This window comes from Bombus fervidus, chromosome 13 (genome assembly GCF_041682495.2).
Source record: "Bombus fervidus isolate BK054 chromosome 13, iyBomFerv1, whole genome shotgun sequence".
NCBI classification, from domain to species: Eukaryota; Metazoa; Arthropoda; class Insecta; order Hymenoptera; family Apidae; genus Bombus; species Bombus fervidus.
The window spans coordinates 1,529,969-1,550,155 of record NC_091529.1 but is presented as its reverse complement, the minus strand read 5'-3'; the positions used below and the strand labels follow the sequence as shown (position 1 = coordinate 1,550,155).

At 39.5% G+C, this 20,187-nt stretch overlaps 2 protein-coding genes across 5 annotated transcripts in view; one reads left to right on the top strand and one right to left on the bottom strand.

The window, feature by feature from the left end:
- Mrpl51 (mitochondrial ribosomal protein L51) overlaps positions 1 to 20,187 on the top strand; it is a 77,837-nt gene that overhangs the window by 17,563 nt on the left and 40,087 nt on the right. The gene's annotated exons all lie outside the window — the stretch shown is intronic.
- Positions 1 to 20,187, bottom strand: part of Gaba-b-r2 (gamma-aminobutyric acid type B receptor subunit 2) — an 84,769-nt gene that overhangs the window by 43,364 nt on the left and 21,218 nt on the right. For all 4 annotated transcript variants that reach the window (XM_072015241.1, XM_072015244.1, XM_072015243.1 and 1 more), the window contains one exon: positions 16,626 to 18,046. In XM_072015241.1, coding sequence (XP_071871342.1) covers positions 16,626 to 16,934 — 309 coding nt within the window. In that variant the 5' untranslated portion in view covers positions 16,935 to 18,046. The remainder of the gene's footprint in view (positions 1 to 16,625; positions 18,047 to 20,187) is intronic.

Sequence of the window (20,187 nt, the reverse complement as noted above, 5' to 3'; positions counted from 1 at the left end):
ATGCATTCGTATCATTTGATGTTTCACTTTTATATAGATTAGAAAGACAAAAATGCAATGCAAACAACACAAAACAAAGTATCTATCGCTAACGAAAAAGTTCTATACGTGAAGGGGTTGTTCGCGAGTGGTTTGCTAGATATTTAGCTCATGATTTCAACCTTAAAGGTCAAGAACCAAAGACATTGATTAAAGAACGAACGGAAAAGTAATTGTGCCCATTAGAAATAACTCTACTTTCCAAGATACGATGCAAGTCTCTTTTACAATGTAAGTCTCTCAAAGTCTGCAACGAACTTATGAAAGACACGATACATAATTCCGTTTGTCTTGCAACAGTTTCGAAATTCGTCGCTTCTTGTGAACGCGCGAAACACGGAAGCCTTTATGTAATCATGCGGATTGAGGACTCGTTAGGAAATTGACGCTCACTCCAACAACGCTAGGCTAACAGTCTTTGCTAAACCTGCAGACAAAGCGCGTTGACAAATTTCACGAATAAATTATAGTTTACAATGACGAAGAATAAACACGATTGTTCGATAGATTCATCCGCTCGTAAGATTGCGTTCCATCTTTCCGAGTTTCAACCGTGTTTCGCGTTTCCTTACTTTCCACTGAGTTCGTTGGTTCCGTTTCGCTTCCAATGTAACCAACGAGAATAATCGAAGATCACATTCTCTCTCTCTCTCTCTCTCTCTCTCTCTCTCTCCCTCTTTCTTTCTTTCGCGTTCCTAATTGGAGAAACAAAGGTACGCAAAGATAGAAACACTGTTGTAGGTGTGTCACAGTGAACGTCGGCATCCGTTAAATGCTTCCCTTGCATGGACAAAGCTCGCCATTAGTTCGCCCCTTTGAGAGAGAATTATTCGAGGACAAAGGAAGATCCACTAGCTCGATCGTTACTTTCGTATTCATCGAATGCACTTTACCCTTTGTCGGTGTTTTATTCCCCCTGCTACGTAAATGCCAAACCTATCGATACCGGTTTTCGCCTAAAATCATTCCGATCGAGAAAAGCCTCATCCGAGATCGTCCAACAAAGAACGTCAACCAAACTTTTTAATACCTAATATTGAAATTATCTTTTGACAAGATATTTTAATTAAAAGATTGTTAAGTTCGTGATTTATAATACGCTTTGATATCCTGCTACACGGTTGCTTAATATTTTCAACATTCACTGAATACGATGCGTTTATGACTGAATACGTATTTTTATGTTTTATATCTCCTATGGTAGCGACTTGATTGTGTGGGACGCGAAATAAAAGCTATAAATAGCCAAAAAAAATTTCAGAACAATTCGTGCCAAATACGTACCCAAGTTTTATAGCGTATACGTACCTATTGTATGGAAATTATTCGCGAGTATATATCATTGTTCGAAATGGAGATTGGATTCACAATGAACATGTTAATCGGATAAATTTTCTATGACAGATGTAGTTTAGCCTCAGTTCGTTAACATATTCATTGCGTATGATACGGATTCCGGTACTTTTACGTCACGTATATCGATTTGATTACGAAGGGCAGGAATTAAAAATTATAAAAATGAATTATATCGAAAATTATTTTTTCGAAAATGTTATTAAAAACGTGAACGTGTTATTAAAAACAATCGTAAATGTTTCTCTACAATTGTTTGCAACAGACGTAGGCTAGTTTGGCTCATCGAAACGCGAAACTTTACATTCCTTCATCCGGTATCAGTTGTTCGCTCGACTCCTGGATTTTGTCCAGGAACGCGTGTTCTTCCTTCTAGGAGATTCTTGGAGATCGACCGGTGCAAACACTTTGATCGAGTTTAAACCGGACGAGGTTCGGTTAGAAAGCACGCGAAATCGCAAGATCGAGAGTTTCGAAGCCGCGTCGAGTATCCACTTAAAGTCGCAAACAGCCAGGCAAAAATTAGCCTGAAAGCTATATAACTTTATCGATCGGAAGGAAAAACAGGAAGATGCAAGAAATACGTGTTCGTGTATAAGTTTCGAGAGGTGAGGCTTGCCAACAAAACAAGCTAGAAACTTTCGAGCTCTCGTCTATTACACAAATACCACCAGGAATTTTCGATTCGCGGTTCAGTTCTGTGCTCGTATCGATCCCGGAAACTACTATTTTATGATTTTCAACGAGTTCTATGTATATGTATTATAGTTTCCTTCTAGTGTTTTCGCTTTTCACGCGAAAACAAGTTGTTTGGTTTAGTAATCGGGAAATTACATGGCGCGATGTAAATTTGAACGATGAAAAGTCGAGGAGGGAGTGAAACACGCTCGAAAACGAGGAAATATCAAGAGGGTGGTGAATCGCAGTTATAAGTGGAGCGCGGTAGGTCGATCAATCGAAAAGCAAAAAGTCCATTGTTGAAGACGATTCTTCTGTAGAAAGTTTTTCAAGAATTTTCTCTAGACTAGGGAGAATCACTATTTATTCGATACTATGTCCACGTATATATTTCCTGGAAAGAGGATCGCCAGTTTCTGCAAAGGAGATCTTGTAGTTCGCAAAGTTACACGATATAATACATTTACCACTGGACGAATTTTTGTGTTTTGCACACAGCGCTTATTTCGAAATGATATAACTGTAGGCATCACAGAACCAAACATATAAGTATATACCTCGTTTATTTTTAATAATATTAAACAATTTTTAAACTAAATCTAAATTTCTTAAGTTAAATCTGGGTCGTGACGATAATTAGTGAAAATAATTATCTTGAAAAATCTGTGGAAAGAATTGGTTTTAAAGTCCCTTCTTCGAGCTTCTTCTAGATCTTTATGTTTTGGCAAGCATATGCTTTTTCCATGTAGAAGGTGTTAAAATGCGTTCAAGTATAATTTATGTTATGATCTTGAGCATGATATTGACCCATTGAACGTTAAACAAATGATAAAACTCTGAGGCAACTCGTTAAAGAAAATAGTAAAGTACCAAGCTAGAATCAGTAGTGCTACGTTTTAGCCCATTTTGAATGTAGCGTATCATTTCGAAACGATCTTCATTGTCAACGTAAATCCTATCTTTTTACCGGAGGGAGGCTCTGTAATTACAACTACTAAGCCAACCGCGTATCCGGCTTCCAAAACTTGCCAACTCCGTCTACCGAGTCGCGATACTTTTTCCTCTTCCGTCATGCTCTCCTTCATTTTCCTTTATTTTCCTACCTTTCCGACCTACCAAACGAAAATCTAACTAGCAACCGTTTACGTTACATTCGAGTTGAAGTTTGCTTCCACCCTCTCTGTCCGATAATTTTCATGATAAGGATTAACGTTCCATCTTCCTAACTTATGACCAATTGACGTCCGTATGAACGTTACTCTATTCCTTTTCGAATACGTAGCATTAGCATAAATCCGGAATACTATACGTTAAATAGGGCAATATATGTAACACGTACGTCGAAATTTGTCAGAAGCGACAATCCACACAAGGACGGTTCAAAGGAAACAAGAATGACAGCGTGAAAAAAGCAACGCAAAGTAGATTGTGACTAGATCGAGACAAAGAAGCGATAGGTCGAAAATGACGATAAATGAACTGTATGTCGCTGTGCGATACGGTGAGATAATATTCACTACTCTCTCGAAATGGATTTCGCGTCTAGCCAGCAGCTGCACTTCTCTACAAGGTGTTCGTCCGTGAATATAACGCGCATCGATTACGCGAGTAATCACAAACGAAACTTCTATCTCTATTAATCGCGCGGAAAAAGTGAGATTTCCGCGATGAAATTTTACACGTTGTTACGTTCTCCGATTAAAGAAATTCAATTTTCATTATCCTGGCGAAAAATTCTAAAATCGCAAAACAAAAGTCTATAAAATGCAGCTCTGTCCTCCTCGTTTAAAACGCCCTACCTACCATTCCGAAATATCGAAGAAAACTGAACTTTCATAATTTTTTTTTTTTTTTTGCGCCATAAATTTTGCCCACTTTAAATTCGATCAAAATTTTAATTATCGTCGCGTGTGATACTTCGATCGAACTTATGTATCTCGATTATATCGAACATATCGATGTGATTCGCGAGAAGCAGCGCGTATCCATGGAAAGTTTTACCGATCTTCTACACCCGGTTGCGCGCTTTCTCTTGTCCTATCCTCTCGAAATTTCGGTTCTGCGAAAATACAAAACGCGACCTACTTCCCGGCCCATTTTCGCGGTATCCACGGTATTAAACGCAACTGGATTTATGGCGTTCTAATTATTCCGTAGCTCGTTAGATAATACAAATCCGGGGTTCTCGTCGGGAACCGGGCTTCAAACCATACTACGTAATTGTGGACATTTTAATTAACGAGGAAATTCGATTACGTCAGCTACAGTTACGACACTGTTCAACGATAGAACCGAATAAACCGCGAATTAGGAGAACGATAATAGTTGAATATCGTGATACCTTATACTTCAAATCGATGATCATCGATAGAGTATGCTGTAATTTCGCAAGAAGTAACATCCTCCGCGAAGATTCCTTAAGACTCAGATTATCCGAGGTATTTGTATTCAAATGGTTCGCAATCAAGCGACTTGGTTAATGAGAACGAACGTAGAAACTCGAAAAGGGTGTTTCGAGTTGAGTCTGTAAATATGTAACGGATTCATCAACTAACAGAGTTTTAAGTTGCTTCAATTTTATAAGGGACAGCTCTATGTTTAAATTGTGTTTACTGAGGGAAAAAGGTATAGGATTCAAATTCAAAAGAGCAAAAGTTTATTACTACGAATATTAGTCCTACATACATTTTATCGCAGTATAAATTTATAGTATAGTAGTGATCTGGTTTTTTTTGACATTTAATTGATTTACTTAAATTACCGGAAAGTGAAGTTATCTCCTTATTTCGGTAGTATCTTCAATTGCGCAAAAGTCTACTGAAATAAGGCTCTGCCCTGTGATTTCTTGTCCAGATTGACGCTATCTTGTCCCATCGTTATACACCTCTCAAATACACCTCTACGTTCTCTTTAAAACGAAAGGGTTAGTCGTTCGAAACGAGTTATCTCGACGAGCGAAATGTGGCGCGAAGCGACGACGCGACCGCAATATGGTGATCTGCCGGAAAGAGCGAAGCGGAGGAAGAGGAGTGAATAACAGAGAAACGAAAGAGCGGATTTCTTTCGAGTGTCCCTTTAAATCCAGCCACCGGTTGGTGGGGAGAGGGCCAGAAGACTAGACGGACGAGTGGAGGTAAAGCGGCACATAACAGCGAAGGGTGAAGTGGATGAGAGCTCCAAAAGGACCGAACCTCTCGACGGGGTTGAACTTTCAAATTCCATCGCAAACATCTCACTCCCGGTGAACGGGACCAGCAGCGGGAATAGCCTGGGACGATCGTTATATACTCGGATAGGAGACACAGTTCGGGTTAGCGATGGGCATTCGCCACTTCGCTTTGAAACTTTACAAACAATTTTCTTGGGGCAACACTCATTTCGTTGTAACTCGAAGTATTAAGTCTGTCAATTTCGACGTTTCAAAAACGCACACACACGTTGATCTGTAACGCGTGTTTCGTAACGTGCAATAAGGATGGACGTTGTCAAATTGTTCGAGATTTTTCTGTTTTGGCAGGTGGCATTCGCGCTCTTCTAGCTTCTAACTCCTCACTTAGACCTTAGGGATTCGCTGTGTAGCTACTCGAAAAATTTTTTCCCCGGAGTACTCTCGAAACTTTCAAGATTTTTGAAACACTTTGAGTCGAGATTGTACGAGCGTCTAAGGACTCCCGAGTAACGAATAACATTCGAAGCGTGCCGAATTGTCTTCAGGCCATCGCTAGCTGCTCCTATTAGGACGAATCGAATTCTCCCTCCTCTTCCTCTATTCTTTTCCCTTGTCCACCAGTGTTATTTGCTGGAATCGTAACGACGACTAACAGAGATTTAGAAATTCCAGCTTTTTGGCCAAAAGATCGAGCATAAATGATCTTGAAGCGATCATTAATGACTACGAGATTCTGAAATAACTGAATACGAAAGAGATGTTTATTACGTGTAATCATCCATTGAATCGATTTCAACCAGACGCTTTTATTGGCGAGGATTACCTGCGAAAAGCAATTCCAACTGGATTGGATATTTTAACTGTATAAATTGAATGACTAATTCTACCAACTTTAGCGAGGATAGTCCATTTGAGGGACTTCAGTGCTTCTCCACCGCTGATCAACCTCTCGATTCGATCGTATGAGTCTCTCGATGCTGTTTCGTTGTTGCCGTTTCGTTCCGGTGTTATCTGCTATCCGATGTTGTTTACTATTAATTAAGTCTAGAATTGATGGAAATGTATTGGGACGCCAAAACAATTTATTGTATCTCGAGACAACACTTGCCGCAGACTATAGAAAGAGAAAGGAAGCCATTCGATTGCTCGAGATCGTGCTCATTACATCGAGCTAGCGTAATTTCTTTGAAACGAAGATTTTTATCTTTTAGCCACTTCCAAGAAGTCTTTAGCTTTGGGCAAATCGTTTTTCCCTCCTTTTTTCCCTCTTCTTTCTCTATCTTTACCTTTACCCTTTCGACCTCATGAGATCCAAGTTTCTTGGTATTCAACGCGATCCAATAACGTAACAACTAAATGATGTGATTGAATGTAACGCAATTTCGATCATCCTTTTTCTCCCAAAAGAATGTCATTTGTTGTGTAGCGATTACAATGGCGTGACAATTACAAAGGAAAGCAATCATCCGTAGAATACATTATCTTAGACTTATTACGTTCGATTCGAGAGACTCGATTCTAATCGAGGATATAATTCAAGATCACAAGAGAAAGAAATCACATTTTTCATGTTCTACGGGAGAACTATTTTAAAATTCAATACGATCGAGATTGATAGAACGTTTAGGATGATAAAATCCGCGATATCAGTCAAGGAAAAGTGTCGATGCGTACTTGGATCGAAACTTATCGGATATACCGAGTTTTTTATTAACCAGGAGTGAATCAAGCGCAAAATTTTTGAAACAGATTTTTCAACGTTTCGAGGCATTTCGTACGTTTTACTTTGCAAAACGTGATTGATACAGTTAACCTTTAATACGACTTCCGTAGCAGCCGTTGATCAGAATTTTGCCAAAGAGACCGATCGACGGTTTAAATTCGCGGGAAGAAATAAACGAAGGAAATTCAGCCGACCGAGATTACCATAGATCGATTTTTCTACCATCGCGTCGACTTTCCATTGCGTTCAGATTAAATGGAGAGAACAAAGAAAAGAAACGAACCTCCTGGTAAACGGAGTTAAAGAAAAATTATTGGAAAAATTGAGGGAAATAAAGTGCGAACGGAAGCTATAAAACATGGAAATGTGTCGAGAAATGTTGAAACGATAGAATTGACAACCAATCGTGCGAATTTTTGATCGAATACAAACGATATATCAACTATGGACGATGATAGAAAAACCGCTGGCACTAATTAATTAATGGTGATAAATCAATTTACGGGCCAACGAAATTACAACAAATGGTGCATATTTGTTTAGCTGAAAATAGCAAATAATCATTATTGAAGGACCCGATACATATGAGCTACGTGAATTCGTGCGAATAAATACTCGAGTACGTTCGGTCAAAGAATAATTGAATAATCCACAATTAATTGTATTCGAACTGCAATCGCTAATGAGAATCATATTACGACCAAATTTTCATAGATATTCGAGCATAGAGGGGAACAGGATTTCCATCAGAATACTTTATTCTTTGAAAATATGACGTTTTCGATATGCAATATCAAAAGTCCCAATGAAAATCTATCGTCATTATCGTCGATCAGCAAAGAACTCGTAATTTTTCATACACAGTATTTTACAATTCTTTGACAGTGAAAAAGTTATCAAACATTGTGCAAATAAACATTGCCAGGCCCTTAATCACTCTAATTACCGTACTCACTTTCCCGAGTAGAATCACCCTCTTGTGGGTCAGACACATTGTGCAGTTCGTTCATAGCTCCTAGATATAGCATAATGTAGTAACTAAAATAGTTAAATAACAAAATGCGTTAGCGTATATGGTATTCAGAGTGGCTGCAAGATTTAAAATAAAATTGCGAAAAATGTTGCAAAAAGTAGAATTTGGTTTTTACGAAGATCAAGTAATTGAATGCGCAAATTGCAAGATATTTTGATTAATCCAGATAATTCCGCTTAAAAACCAGAATCATATACACCTAACTGTCGCGACAAGGTACTTATGTTGCGAGTCTATTCTTGTAACGTCTGCTACTAATTCTGCAAGGCCTAATTTAACCAAGAGGGCGCGGCTCCGAGTTCCTGCACGAGAAAGGTGACTCGCGATCGTTGTCTTGTCCCGTACCCTGTATCTAGAGTGAAAAGAATGACTTCCGTGTTTCCCTCCCGGGACAAGAAAACCCGTTTCGATCGTTCGATCAAACTGTCTTGGCTTTCGGGACTGTGTATGACTTTCCTACGAAAACTTATTGTCTGAATGTCTATTCGAGATATCAGCTCCGTCACGAGACGTCTCGATATCGGTTAACTTCGTAGCGGCTGCAAATTGACTTTCGTCCACGTAGAATTCCAAGTTTCTTCGCGTTCGTTCGTTTAATATGATAACGTATCTTTTTTGCTGACGACAAAGAGATGAAAGACATCAAAAAGAGAGATAATTAAAAATACGAGGTAATTAAAAAACCGATATATTATAAAAGTTAGAACAATTAATTCGTGGATAGATTTAAATTTATATTCTTGCAGAAATTAAGCAAATAAGAACAGTAAAAGCATTCGTTCTCAAGCTTTTAACGCACGATAAATATGTATGCATATGAAGCTCGTCCGGATTAAGTTTTACACCCAGTTTCAAATGTATTATCGTCATTGTTATTTCCACGTTTTCCATTTCCGGTGAATTAAACAGCTCGCGTATGTATCAACTATTTAATTTTATAACACCGAACGATACAGAATTGCGGCACGAGGACGTCGTTTTTCCTTCGTTGATAAAGCATCGTAATTTATTCTGGCTTTTTCGTCCGGATCGACCTAGCACGACGAGGCCGATGCACGTGCTCGCCTTTATCACTCAGGGCTACATCGCGATGTTTTGCACGCATCGTGTCACGTCGCATCGGGTGCAACCAGTTTACGCTTCTTTCATTCTCACTTAATCCAGTCGCTTCATAAGCTTTCGTCTATGACACGCCAACTAGAATTTTCTTTTGTCCGTGCCGTGTATATACATGAAGTTACGTGCTGAAACGTTTCTTTTTCTGCTTTGCTCCCTGGTCTTTCGACCTTCTTCGTTACTCTTTAAACATTCATGACCAACCGATGGAAAAATCATTCGCGCCCGACGACAAGAAAAGTAGTGTGAACATTCAATTTGCTCGAGCACGCAACGAGCTCGGATTTCCTTCCGCGAAACGAACTCAACGAATTATTCGCGGAGCGGTTAAAAGTCAGCCAATTTATTCGCATCGCGTAGCCGTGGGCGCGAAAACTTGGCTAAAAAATATCAATGCTCGCGAATTAGCAGCAGCTGCGTTACTGAGCCAGCAACATAGCTGCCTGTTAGTTTTTGCGGCGGAGAGACAATTATATTAGCGAGTTTACCCAGTGGATCGATACTGCACAGTCACTGAGTCAAGGTGAGCTTTCTCCACTCTCCTTCTCTCTCTCTTTCTCTCTCTCTCTCTATTTCCCCCGTTCGATCACTCCTTTTATCCTTTGCGTTTCTACCCCCTCTGACCGCGTTCGACCTGTCGTTCTTCTTCTTTCTCCCCCATTTTTATTAACCTCTTCTAACGCTCCTATCTCGCTTTTTATATCGTTAACTGCGAATCATGCTAAGCAACTGATAAGAAAACGAATGGACGAAAGAATCGTTGATCCGTGGAAAAGAGCAAACGGAAGTTGAAATGGCGAGTAGAAAATGGGAAATGGTAAATGGCGAGTTCCGAATGGTCACAGAGTATAATTTATTGGCGAGAATGTTCGTGGCTCTCCAATAGCTGGACCGTTATTATTGATCAGTGGAACTGTAGGTCGCGATTATCTGCGGATCGATCACACCTCGCGTACCAACCAAATCCCTTTTTCTTCCACATCGTGTACCTCCCTTGGCAGTGCGTTCGAGCCTCCCAACATTTTCAGATCGCGCATACGCTGCTTTCTCCAGCACGACGACGACAACCACGCCGCCACAGCCACCGCTGCTTTTATCCTTCTCTTCGTGTACCCGATGCGATGTGACACGCTTTCTGGAGCCCCTCCCTAGCGATACGTCTTCCAACTTCCCGACACGACGACCAACTTACTTACACGGGTCTAGCCATTGGTAGTTATGTTGGCGGAAGAGAATCAGCTACGCTTCTGCGTGTCGAAATCGAAATATCTATATTGCTTTTGCAAATTGGTTATTTTTGACGAGATGCATTTCAGCGGCAGAATTCTGAATAAATAAAATTGCAACGATTTTATCCCTTATAATCGAATTGTTCGGATGTCACGCTGGTCAACTCCGTAAATCGAAATATAGAAATACATCGAATACAAAATGCCGATTACAAACGATACTTTTGAAAATGAAACCTGTGAAACTCGAATTTCACGGACTGCAGAGACTTTTTGGAAATGTTCATTGCAAATCTTTGGGAAATATGGAGCAACATTTCGAATAAGCTGATGGTAATGTGGCAATAGTAATTATAATTTACATATCTTTGCGAGATAAATGCAGATTAACTTGGCGACGGATCAACCTAAAATTTATCACGGTACTCGACCGAAAACTTGCTAAACGAGCTTACCGATGAATAAACCAAAGTTTAAGCGTTAAATCCTCCATGCCTACCTCCGGCTGATTAACATTTACCTGGTTGTGAAACTTGGTCGCGTCATTTTTGCTTAGACGCGCCTCGCCGCGTCACTCGAGTTCGTCCTTTTCAGCGGTAAAACTGAATTTTTAAACGTCCGCCTTACAGGTTTGCAATGCCTTTTCTTCAAATTCTTCTTCCTTCTGCAAATGACGTACCACGGATCAAATACACGAAACAATTTCAGCTTTTATTTTGCGTTGATAAATTTCTACCTTTTGAACTTTTTCGATATAATGGAGCGCAAACGTAATAGAATTTGAAATAGCCAAATATGGGAAAGTATTTTTCAATGTGTCACGTGCATTAAAATACTATTACGCTCGGGGTAAATCGATTTCGAAGTTCGCGCTGTCACGGTGTTTGCCTTTCTTTTACTTGAATAAATTGCCTTGCGATATTAAACAAAATTCTGTTCGTTGTTTCGATCTAACCAAGGCACGAAGGAATCGAAAAACTGAAATATTATGCGAGAAAGATTCAATTTTACCTGGTGGAAGGATGGACTGAAAGAATTGGAAACAATCATTCACTGTTATTTACGATACACCGCGAACATGCCCAAGCGCCTATTGAACGAAACGCAATTCGTTTACCTATTCTACTTGGAAAGTTCCCTAGTAGAATAATGGCTGAGATTTCGTTTAATCGTGCCCCTATACGTGATGGAAAGAAGTATGACCGAAAATTCAGAATTGTTACGTGTTTTATAGTATCGGAGAATTTAAACAATAAAATTAATTTAGACTTCTGTTGTCATGAAAAAGTAATAAATTTATATTTATAGAAAATCAATATCATAAATGAAAAATTTATCAAACGGTAAAGGAAATTGCTATCGATATCTGTAACATTAATATAAAATTAATAATAAAATTAGTAGCGATTCAATATAGATAGAACTGGAATTTTTGATATTTATCGAAATTTGATCGAAACGATTTTAAGGCAAATCACCGAGATAGATATTTAAACGTTTCCCTAAAACAATCGCAATTCGTGCTCGATAATGGAAATGCATTTTTTAGAGCTCGATTGCGTTGTTATTGTAACAACGAAAATTCCACTCGTCACTCAAACGTCGCGTCGTTTCGAGCCATCGATACCACTTTAAAATATTAGATTTAATGTTCTGAAGCGTGTATCGAAATATCGAATGGAGATAGGTAATAAATTTGTTTATTACTCGCAAACGATCCTCCTGGTGCATTACGTATTTATGATTCGAGTTCACGATTCCGCGCAATTTGCAAAAACTTTAAAAATTGATTGCTTGTCGAAATTTCCTTTCCACCTTTTGAGCAATTTTCAGAGAGATCGGCGAATAGAAAGTAGGATTTTTCTTTCTTATCTTGCATCTTGCGAAAGAGCCGTTGCTCGCTTTTATGCGATTTCATCGTTCTTCTAGTTTCTTATCTACGATCGGACGGGAAACGCGATTTTTTCAAAATCCGCTGATTCACCTCGCGTAATAATTTATCTCGTTCAACGATTCAATCCGCAAACGTTCCTTTAGAACGGAGATAGGTAGATGATTTTATTCGAATAATGGATAACGAATGAACAAGACGAACATCGATTTATTCCGACATTCAATCCGGTAAATATATATTCTATTCTTATTTCGATAATGGTATTTACATTTATTAAAACAGTTGGTCTTTATATTTACCAAATTATTGCTAGTAACAAATGCGATTTCAGTAATAATAAACTAGATGAACATTCATCGAATAAAGTCATTGATTTCAGATACGAGAGACTAGTTATTTATAGCTTGCATACCTCTTTTTCTGAACCGTTCCTAGAACGTTAGTAACCCAAGTGCATCTAACGTGTATTACCAGATAAGCTAGATGGTGCGTTTCAATAATTTATATCGCGACAGTTCCTATCAAAGCAACTTGAATTCGAATCATTATTTCTCATAAATGCATAAAAGTCTCGAATATTGCTATAATCAAATTACGAACAACCTTTCAATTTAATCTATTAAATATAAACTAATTACGATAAAACGTTAAATATTACTAGGGTCATAAACAACGAAGAAATTTAAACAAATTTTCGAAATCGATGACAGTGATTCCACGAATTCATATCTTTTCGGTGGTCATTACTATGTCAGGGCAGGTAATCAAGAGAATTTGGCCGTTATGCGATTACGCGGCTGTCAAACACGTATTACCGGATATGTGTGCCTTCGTGTGGACAAACGATCGAAATAATACGAAATATTACGTGTGTCTGATCGTTCTTGGGGTCACGTCGAAGAAATTCAATAAACACTCATCTCGAATCCAGTTTTCCCCTTCTGTTTTTCTGTTTTTCCATTTACGAGAAGAAAGAATCGATCGTTCGAGAAATCCTTCCGACGTGGCGTAGCGTGCTACAATTTTATAAAACTTCAACACGAAACTCCCTTTTTCGTAAATCTCCGGAGCGATCGCGATTTCTCTGCTGTCAACTAGTTAGCCGGAAATCGAGGAACAGGTATGAAGAGAATGAGAAGTAAATGAAACTACGGGCAAAACTATGACGTCAACCATACGACTTTTTCTTCGTCCAGAGACAAGGAGAAAAATCATGGGAAAACGGAATGGGGAGGATGGAATTTTCGAAACAGATCGCTCTCTGTTCTACGCTTTTCACTCAGCGATTTGTAAACTATCGCCAACCAGATTTATTACGTTTCTATGAAATATAGTCACCGGAAAAGATTCATCGCTTCTCTGGGTTGAAAAATCGTTCGTTTCCTCCAATTACTCTAAGTTACTTATTGCTAGCTTATTGCCAGACGATATAACACGATGCAGATACGAATGGAATGTAAATTAAAATCCGGATTTGCTCGCTGCAAACGTTTCCACATGAAAGATATAAATGGACGAGCATCGAACTGCGATAAGCGCGAGTCTTTTTCGAGCGGAAACATTTTGAGAGTCATGCAATTAATGAATTATTGTCGTCTCGCCGGGAAACGGTGTCGACAGCCTTAAGCGACACGGTAAACTTTCAACGAAGAGCGAACGCTAAGAGCGCTAAGTGCTCTCTTTTTATATCGATTAACATCGTTAGTGGTAAGCGTCGGTTATTTTCAACAAAGACGGAAAACGGTGATCGTCCACCGGTACTTTTCATGCCTGACCTGACACGACATTTCGAAAAAACTTTGCCGAACACGATCTATTCCGATCGCTGATTTCCTGCTCTTCGTCGTTCCAAGCGTCTTATATTTATTAGCTTCGTAATCGGTTCCCGTTTGTAGTTCCGTCGCGACAAAGAATACCGGAGATTTCGATATTCAGGAGATTACAATTAAAAGGCTCTGCGACGAGAGTCAAGGAAGTTTCGTTAACGTGAAGCCGTTTACACTTGAAAGATTCAGAGCCAGAGAGACACTTGAAACAAACTGTTTCTTATACTCAAACACGCCGGCATCTTATTTGGCGCTCAAAGCAACGTGCTTAATGCATTTCTACTTTTTACAAACGATATTTGTCCTCGTGCACGAGACCGGAATTGCAACTCGTATAAATCCCTTGGCAACAAATTACTAAGCTACCTAGCCAGAAGATTGAAACGTAAACACCCATCAGAGTTATTAATAATGTAAACCTCTTTAGATTCACGGCTATAAGATTCAGACAGCTACATTCTCGACATCCAAAATTTAATACAACGGAAGACACGAATTGTTAAATTAGAACATAACTCTTCACAGTTTTATTTTGTAATTATATAGATACAAGTATCCTGGAATGGTAGATATGGAAATATCTAATAAATAGTATTCTTAGATTTTTCGAAACCGTACAACAATAAGAAGTTACGTTCGGACATAAACAAATTGATTTGGCTTAAGAAATATGTCTGCCTACGGAGGCACTTAGGTGAATCTAGCCACTGGCGAGGAATCGAATAAAAACGTCGAAAAAGCTTCGTTTTCGCTACTATTTTATGAAGCACAAAATTCTTGGGAACCCACTGACCCATATCCTTAAAAAGGCAAGTGTGACGTTTAACACGTATGAAAATTTTCAATGTATTGGACGGGTACGGCGAGATTTATAAAGTTGATTGGTAAGAGATCAGGACCGGATATCTGCACAGTATCGAGACCGGAACCGACCTCTCGATCGATCGACGTATCAAACGTTCCCTATATATTTCTTTACCCTCAAAAATAACTCACACGTCGACACGTTTCTCCCGAGCGAATATCGATTGTCGACGAAAGGGCAAATCATATTAAAAATCGTGAAATGTCACTTTTTTCTATCAGTGTATAATAAAGTATTTTTAACAATAATAGTAATAATAAAAGTAAAGGAGAACATTCCAACAGTCGTATATTATTTTTCGCCATATAGAACACCGCGTGTATTCATTACGCTATCACCTATCGGTTTGCGCTTTGAAAGTACAAATCGAGTTAGGATAGAGCGACTCGAAAGTTCCGAGTAGCATCTGCGATAAATATGAAGCAAAGTTAAAGTGTGTAGCTGTGCATCGTCGGTTTATTAGAAAAGTGACACAACTGGAAGAAGCAAAGTTTTCAGGAAAGCGATTAATAACACGACCATTTATGGATGAAAAGATTCGAGCTATTTTTCTGCGACTTAAGCAACAGTCCTTGGGTTCTGAGAAACAGTTCACTTTTAGAGTCAATTTCTGCAAATATCTCAACATCGATGATATACCGAATGGCTCGCTCTTCTATTAAACCGCGTCGGAAATATTTCCGATATTTTCGCAATCGACTCCCGTGTGGAGTAGGAATGTCAGATATTTGAAAGTTCTTAAAACGCGTATGCGCCATTTCTTTGTTTTATAGCGAATCGATCTCCAAGCCGAGGTGTGCTTAAACGCGAGGATGACGCGATTTGAACGGCAATGTAATTTTAACATCCTCTCTTTCCCTCGTGAAACGCCCGGACACATTTCATTGTCAGTATTCACAACTGAAAATGACGATATCATAGTTTATGAGAACGTTGAGAATACAAGTACAAGGGTAAATTGGCCCCGGTTATTCGAGTTGATATTTTTGCATGCAACACGTAAACCAGTTGCGCCGTGCACGATAACGAATAAATTGATTTTACGGAATATCTATATGCGTAATAGATTTTTCGGTAAAGTTCGGCGCACCGTACGAATCTAATGAATATGCATAGGATAAATAAATTAAACGAGTAAGATTGCGTCCCGAAGTTAATTCGAGCGGCGTGAATCGAACGAGCAGCTTGAAATTACTAATTCGAAACAGCTCGATGAGAATCGAGTGTGACCTGACGATTTTGCTTCGAATAAAAATTCGTGTATCAAGCTGCCGCGAGATTAATATATCCTGTCAACAAATGAACATGTTTCCAACATATCAACATTAGACGTAGTGTGAGGTAAAAATTAGATTAGAGGAACATGCAATTCGAAAAGCAATTTTCAACTGTCGCAGTCGCGTATTGTCATGACTCTTCTAGGAAATTTCACGTTTATGCTGGATTCACCCTGGTCAAAACTGTTCGCGAACTGTTCTTGAACAAAACGTATGCAGGACTGTCGCGAAGAAGCCCTTTAATGTACCTTTGATGCGTCTTCCGGACGAACAGTGTTCGCTAACGACTTCACTCGCTGCACGTAAAAGTTCACGCTGCTAGTGAACATAGTTTGCAGATTGTTCGCAAACTACTCACGAGCAGCAGCATGGATGTAAAATTACACACGTAAACGTAGAATAAATGAAATGACGGGCGCTTACCTCTGTGTCGTTCCACCACATGTGCAGTCGGTAGTTTTTAAGGACACGGCGATTCTCGTTGATATGATCAACAGCGAGCTTGACCGAAGGCATGACACCACGACCGATGTGACTCTCAGGCACGTGACTACCGTACGGAAAGAATCCGGCGATGTAAACGTCTCGTTTCTTCGTGCCTATATTTTTCGGCCTCTGCCCGGCGCAGCCGAGCATTCCGTCGATCCACAGGACGAAGGCGCAAAGGTAAGCGGCCGTTAAGAGACCAGGCCAGCATCGGCTAGAACTGGTTCGTCTTGGAACCGTAGCCATCCTTTTCTTCTACTTCGCTCGAATACTTTCCGAGTGTCTGTTAGAAAAGCGAGACACGATCTATCGATTACCGATTGACACTTTTAATTGGCTTTATTAGCCGGCTTCCGATTACTCAAGTAGTAATCTTGCCACCGGTTCGTACTATCTCATTGTGCGCGTGTGCATTGAAAGCGATCGCTTTTACCGCTGCTTAAATTTAATGGCGACGAGGCAACTTAATTGACTGTATCAAACGGCCACTCTTTCATTTTACTTTTCTCTCTTTCTCTCGCTCTTTCTTTCTCTCTCTCCCCCTCTCTCTCTCTCTCTCTCTCTTTTTCTCTCCCTGTTATTCCCTTTGGAACGCGTCGTTGCTCTCGTTCTTTGTTAACGTCGCGTCTATTACGGTTGACTTCGGTGTCGATCGTGCTCGCGCGGGCAACGCGTAAACGCGCGATATCATTCTCGCGATCACCTGATATGCGATCGATGATACTTGTATTCGTTCGACGCGTTTCACTCGCTACTGTTTTTACCGATACTGCCGACTGGACTGGACCGCCGCCGCCGCGGTTACCATTCACCGAGGGATGTTCTTTTAACGTTCAAACGTTCCACATGTTTCCGTTTCTTGGTTAGCTGTTGTTGCTGGAGTTGCCGTTGATGGTGCCACCATCGCTGCTGGTGCCGCTGTTGCTGCTGCCGTCGCCGTTGCTTACATGCTTCCAGATTACCTTCCATTTTTTTGCCTACGAAATCTTTTCGCGTTACCGAGGCAAAAAAAAAAGGTGTCTACACGAATCGCCTACAGACAGACTTAATCTCGTAAAACGGACAATCTTCCGAAGGAAGAGAGCGCGGGCAAACAGTACGCGTTGCAAATAGCGAAAATTTCGCTCGGTTAGGATATTTTCTTGTACGCAAGAGACACGTATCGTGGAAATTGCACAACAGCATAAAGCTGCCTCGACTCGAAATTTCTCAAAGAGCGTGTAACGAACGTGGTGCTATTTCATTTTTTAATTACATTTGCGATCTACGAATTTCATGTTTTCGATTGTTTAGTTTTACACCGTCGTCGCACGTTATTTGTTCCCATAATTGGGCCAGCCATTGCATCCGAGTCGAATCTGTAACAAAAATGTATATTTCTCAAATTAGAGCGATTCATAAATTCTAATATACGAGCTGCAACGTTGCATTTAGTCGGATAACGAAGATAGATAACCTAAAATTCCTTACTTGCTCACGATTCCAGTAGCGGTTCAATGATTGTTCGTTAATAAGTGTACATGGATCGTTAATCACTAATTAAAGATAGATATTGTGCGAACAAACCATGTCTATCTGGTTGCACGTTTAACGTGTTCCCTCTATTTCTAGATCTGCTCGTACTTCGTCTCCTGAGAGAATGCTTCTACTTGTTGGAAGTTGCCATACTAATTCTGATATGAAGCAACTGGTTCTAAGGCGGCAATCGTGCCAAACGGAACAGTAGCAGAGTTAACATTGAGACTGCAAACTAAACAACTTACGGCTGTCATTCAGATATAAATTTGTCGTAGATAGCTGTTTATACAAGCTAAAGAAAGACCATTCTGCCTCTCGTTTGTTGTTTTATACTACATTCCTGTTAGCAATAGAAAGGTCAGACAAGTATATTTAGAAAAAAAGGAAAATGATCTTGTGATTTTCAAAAGTATTCGAATCAGATTTTCTTAATTTCTTTTTTCTATTCGAATAATTTGAAATAATTTGGAATTCGTAACATGCGCGACAGGTACCATTTGCAGTACTGAGATTTTCAAAACCAATTGCAAGATAAAATAGCAAATATCGCTAGCAGAACCACCATTAGTAAGAGCTTTATTTTAAAAGCAAAAGTTACAAAAGGGAAATCATGCTACCATTCGATAATTTTGAAGTGTTATCGATTTCGCATTTGACTTCACGCCAGTCACATGAACAAAAATATTTCCCTTTTTTACAAAGGTTTCATAGAAGTTGTTGCCTTAATATTGTGAGTCAAAATTACATAGCGGATTTACTTAATTGCTGCACTCTATGCGCGGCGTGTTTTATCTTGCTGTTGTAAAGCAGAGGACGGTTAAATGAACCACGCGCTACTAACGTCGCGAATTTCTGTTAGGTGGACCAGAGATAAAAAGAAAGTACTGAGAAAGCAAAGTCGACAACGTAAAGAATAATATCAACATTTGCCACGTCACGTTGCACCGTAATTTCTATAGGTTTCCGGACACATTGCACATCGACGATATTAAAAAATGTATTCTCTAATGAACTTCTTTCATTAAAGCTAAGTGATATTTGGTGCGGTGAACGCCAGCGCCTGGCCAGTTATAGAGTAATACTACTTACCACGATGAGGTAGCAGGATATGCCCTGTTCACTGTCTATCGTTGTTTAACGCAAACTCGTTCAATTTTACTTTTTCTTCCCGAGGAATTTTCCAATTTCCGCGGGAAATAATTACACCGGGAGTATACACGTATACGATGTATTGGTATTGGATTATTTGGAAAGTTTCTAGCAAAAAGAACACTTTCTTTTTAAAAACTTATCTTTCTTAACAACAAATTAAGATAGTTTGTACGAGTCTTTATAGTATCAAAAACGCTACCAACTTTCTGAATCATCTAATTTCTACGTCTAAAAGAAAAGGAATAAAATTTCAGGCGATCGATTAATTGTCTCGCGAGGTTATTAAGGTTAGTGGAGGAAACCTATATATTCTTTGGACTACGTAAGAAGAATTCACGAGCTAAACAGAAAGAAGAATGAGAATGGATGGAAGTTTGATATCAGGTTGCTCGGAGCTCCTACTTGACCGGAACACTCGAGTCGATGAACTTCGGATGATCGTAAAGTTAAGTGTCCGGAACCTCTAAACCTTAAGTACCCAATTACAATAGCAGCAGCTGTCGATAACGTTCTTTTACATCGGACGACATCATCTGTTTCAAGAGACACTTGCTCCGGGATCAGGACGTTAAACGCGGCCTTGCTATTATTATACATATATATGTTACATTAATTGCTTGCACGTAATTATGATGTCGACTGAACTCAACTTTTCCAACCCTCCTGAGGTCGTGATTTATCACATACGTACATTGCCATCTATAAGCATTTGGATACTCAATGCGATAACTTGTATTTGCAATAACTTAGAACTGTCCAGATACCTACGAGCGATAGTGCACATGGGAAATCTTTTTCAATAGAGTCTTTTTTGACGGACAAATTGCGA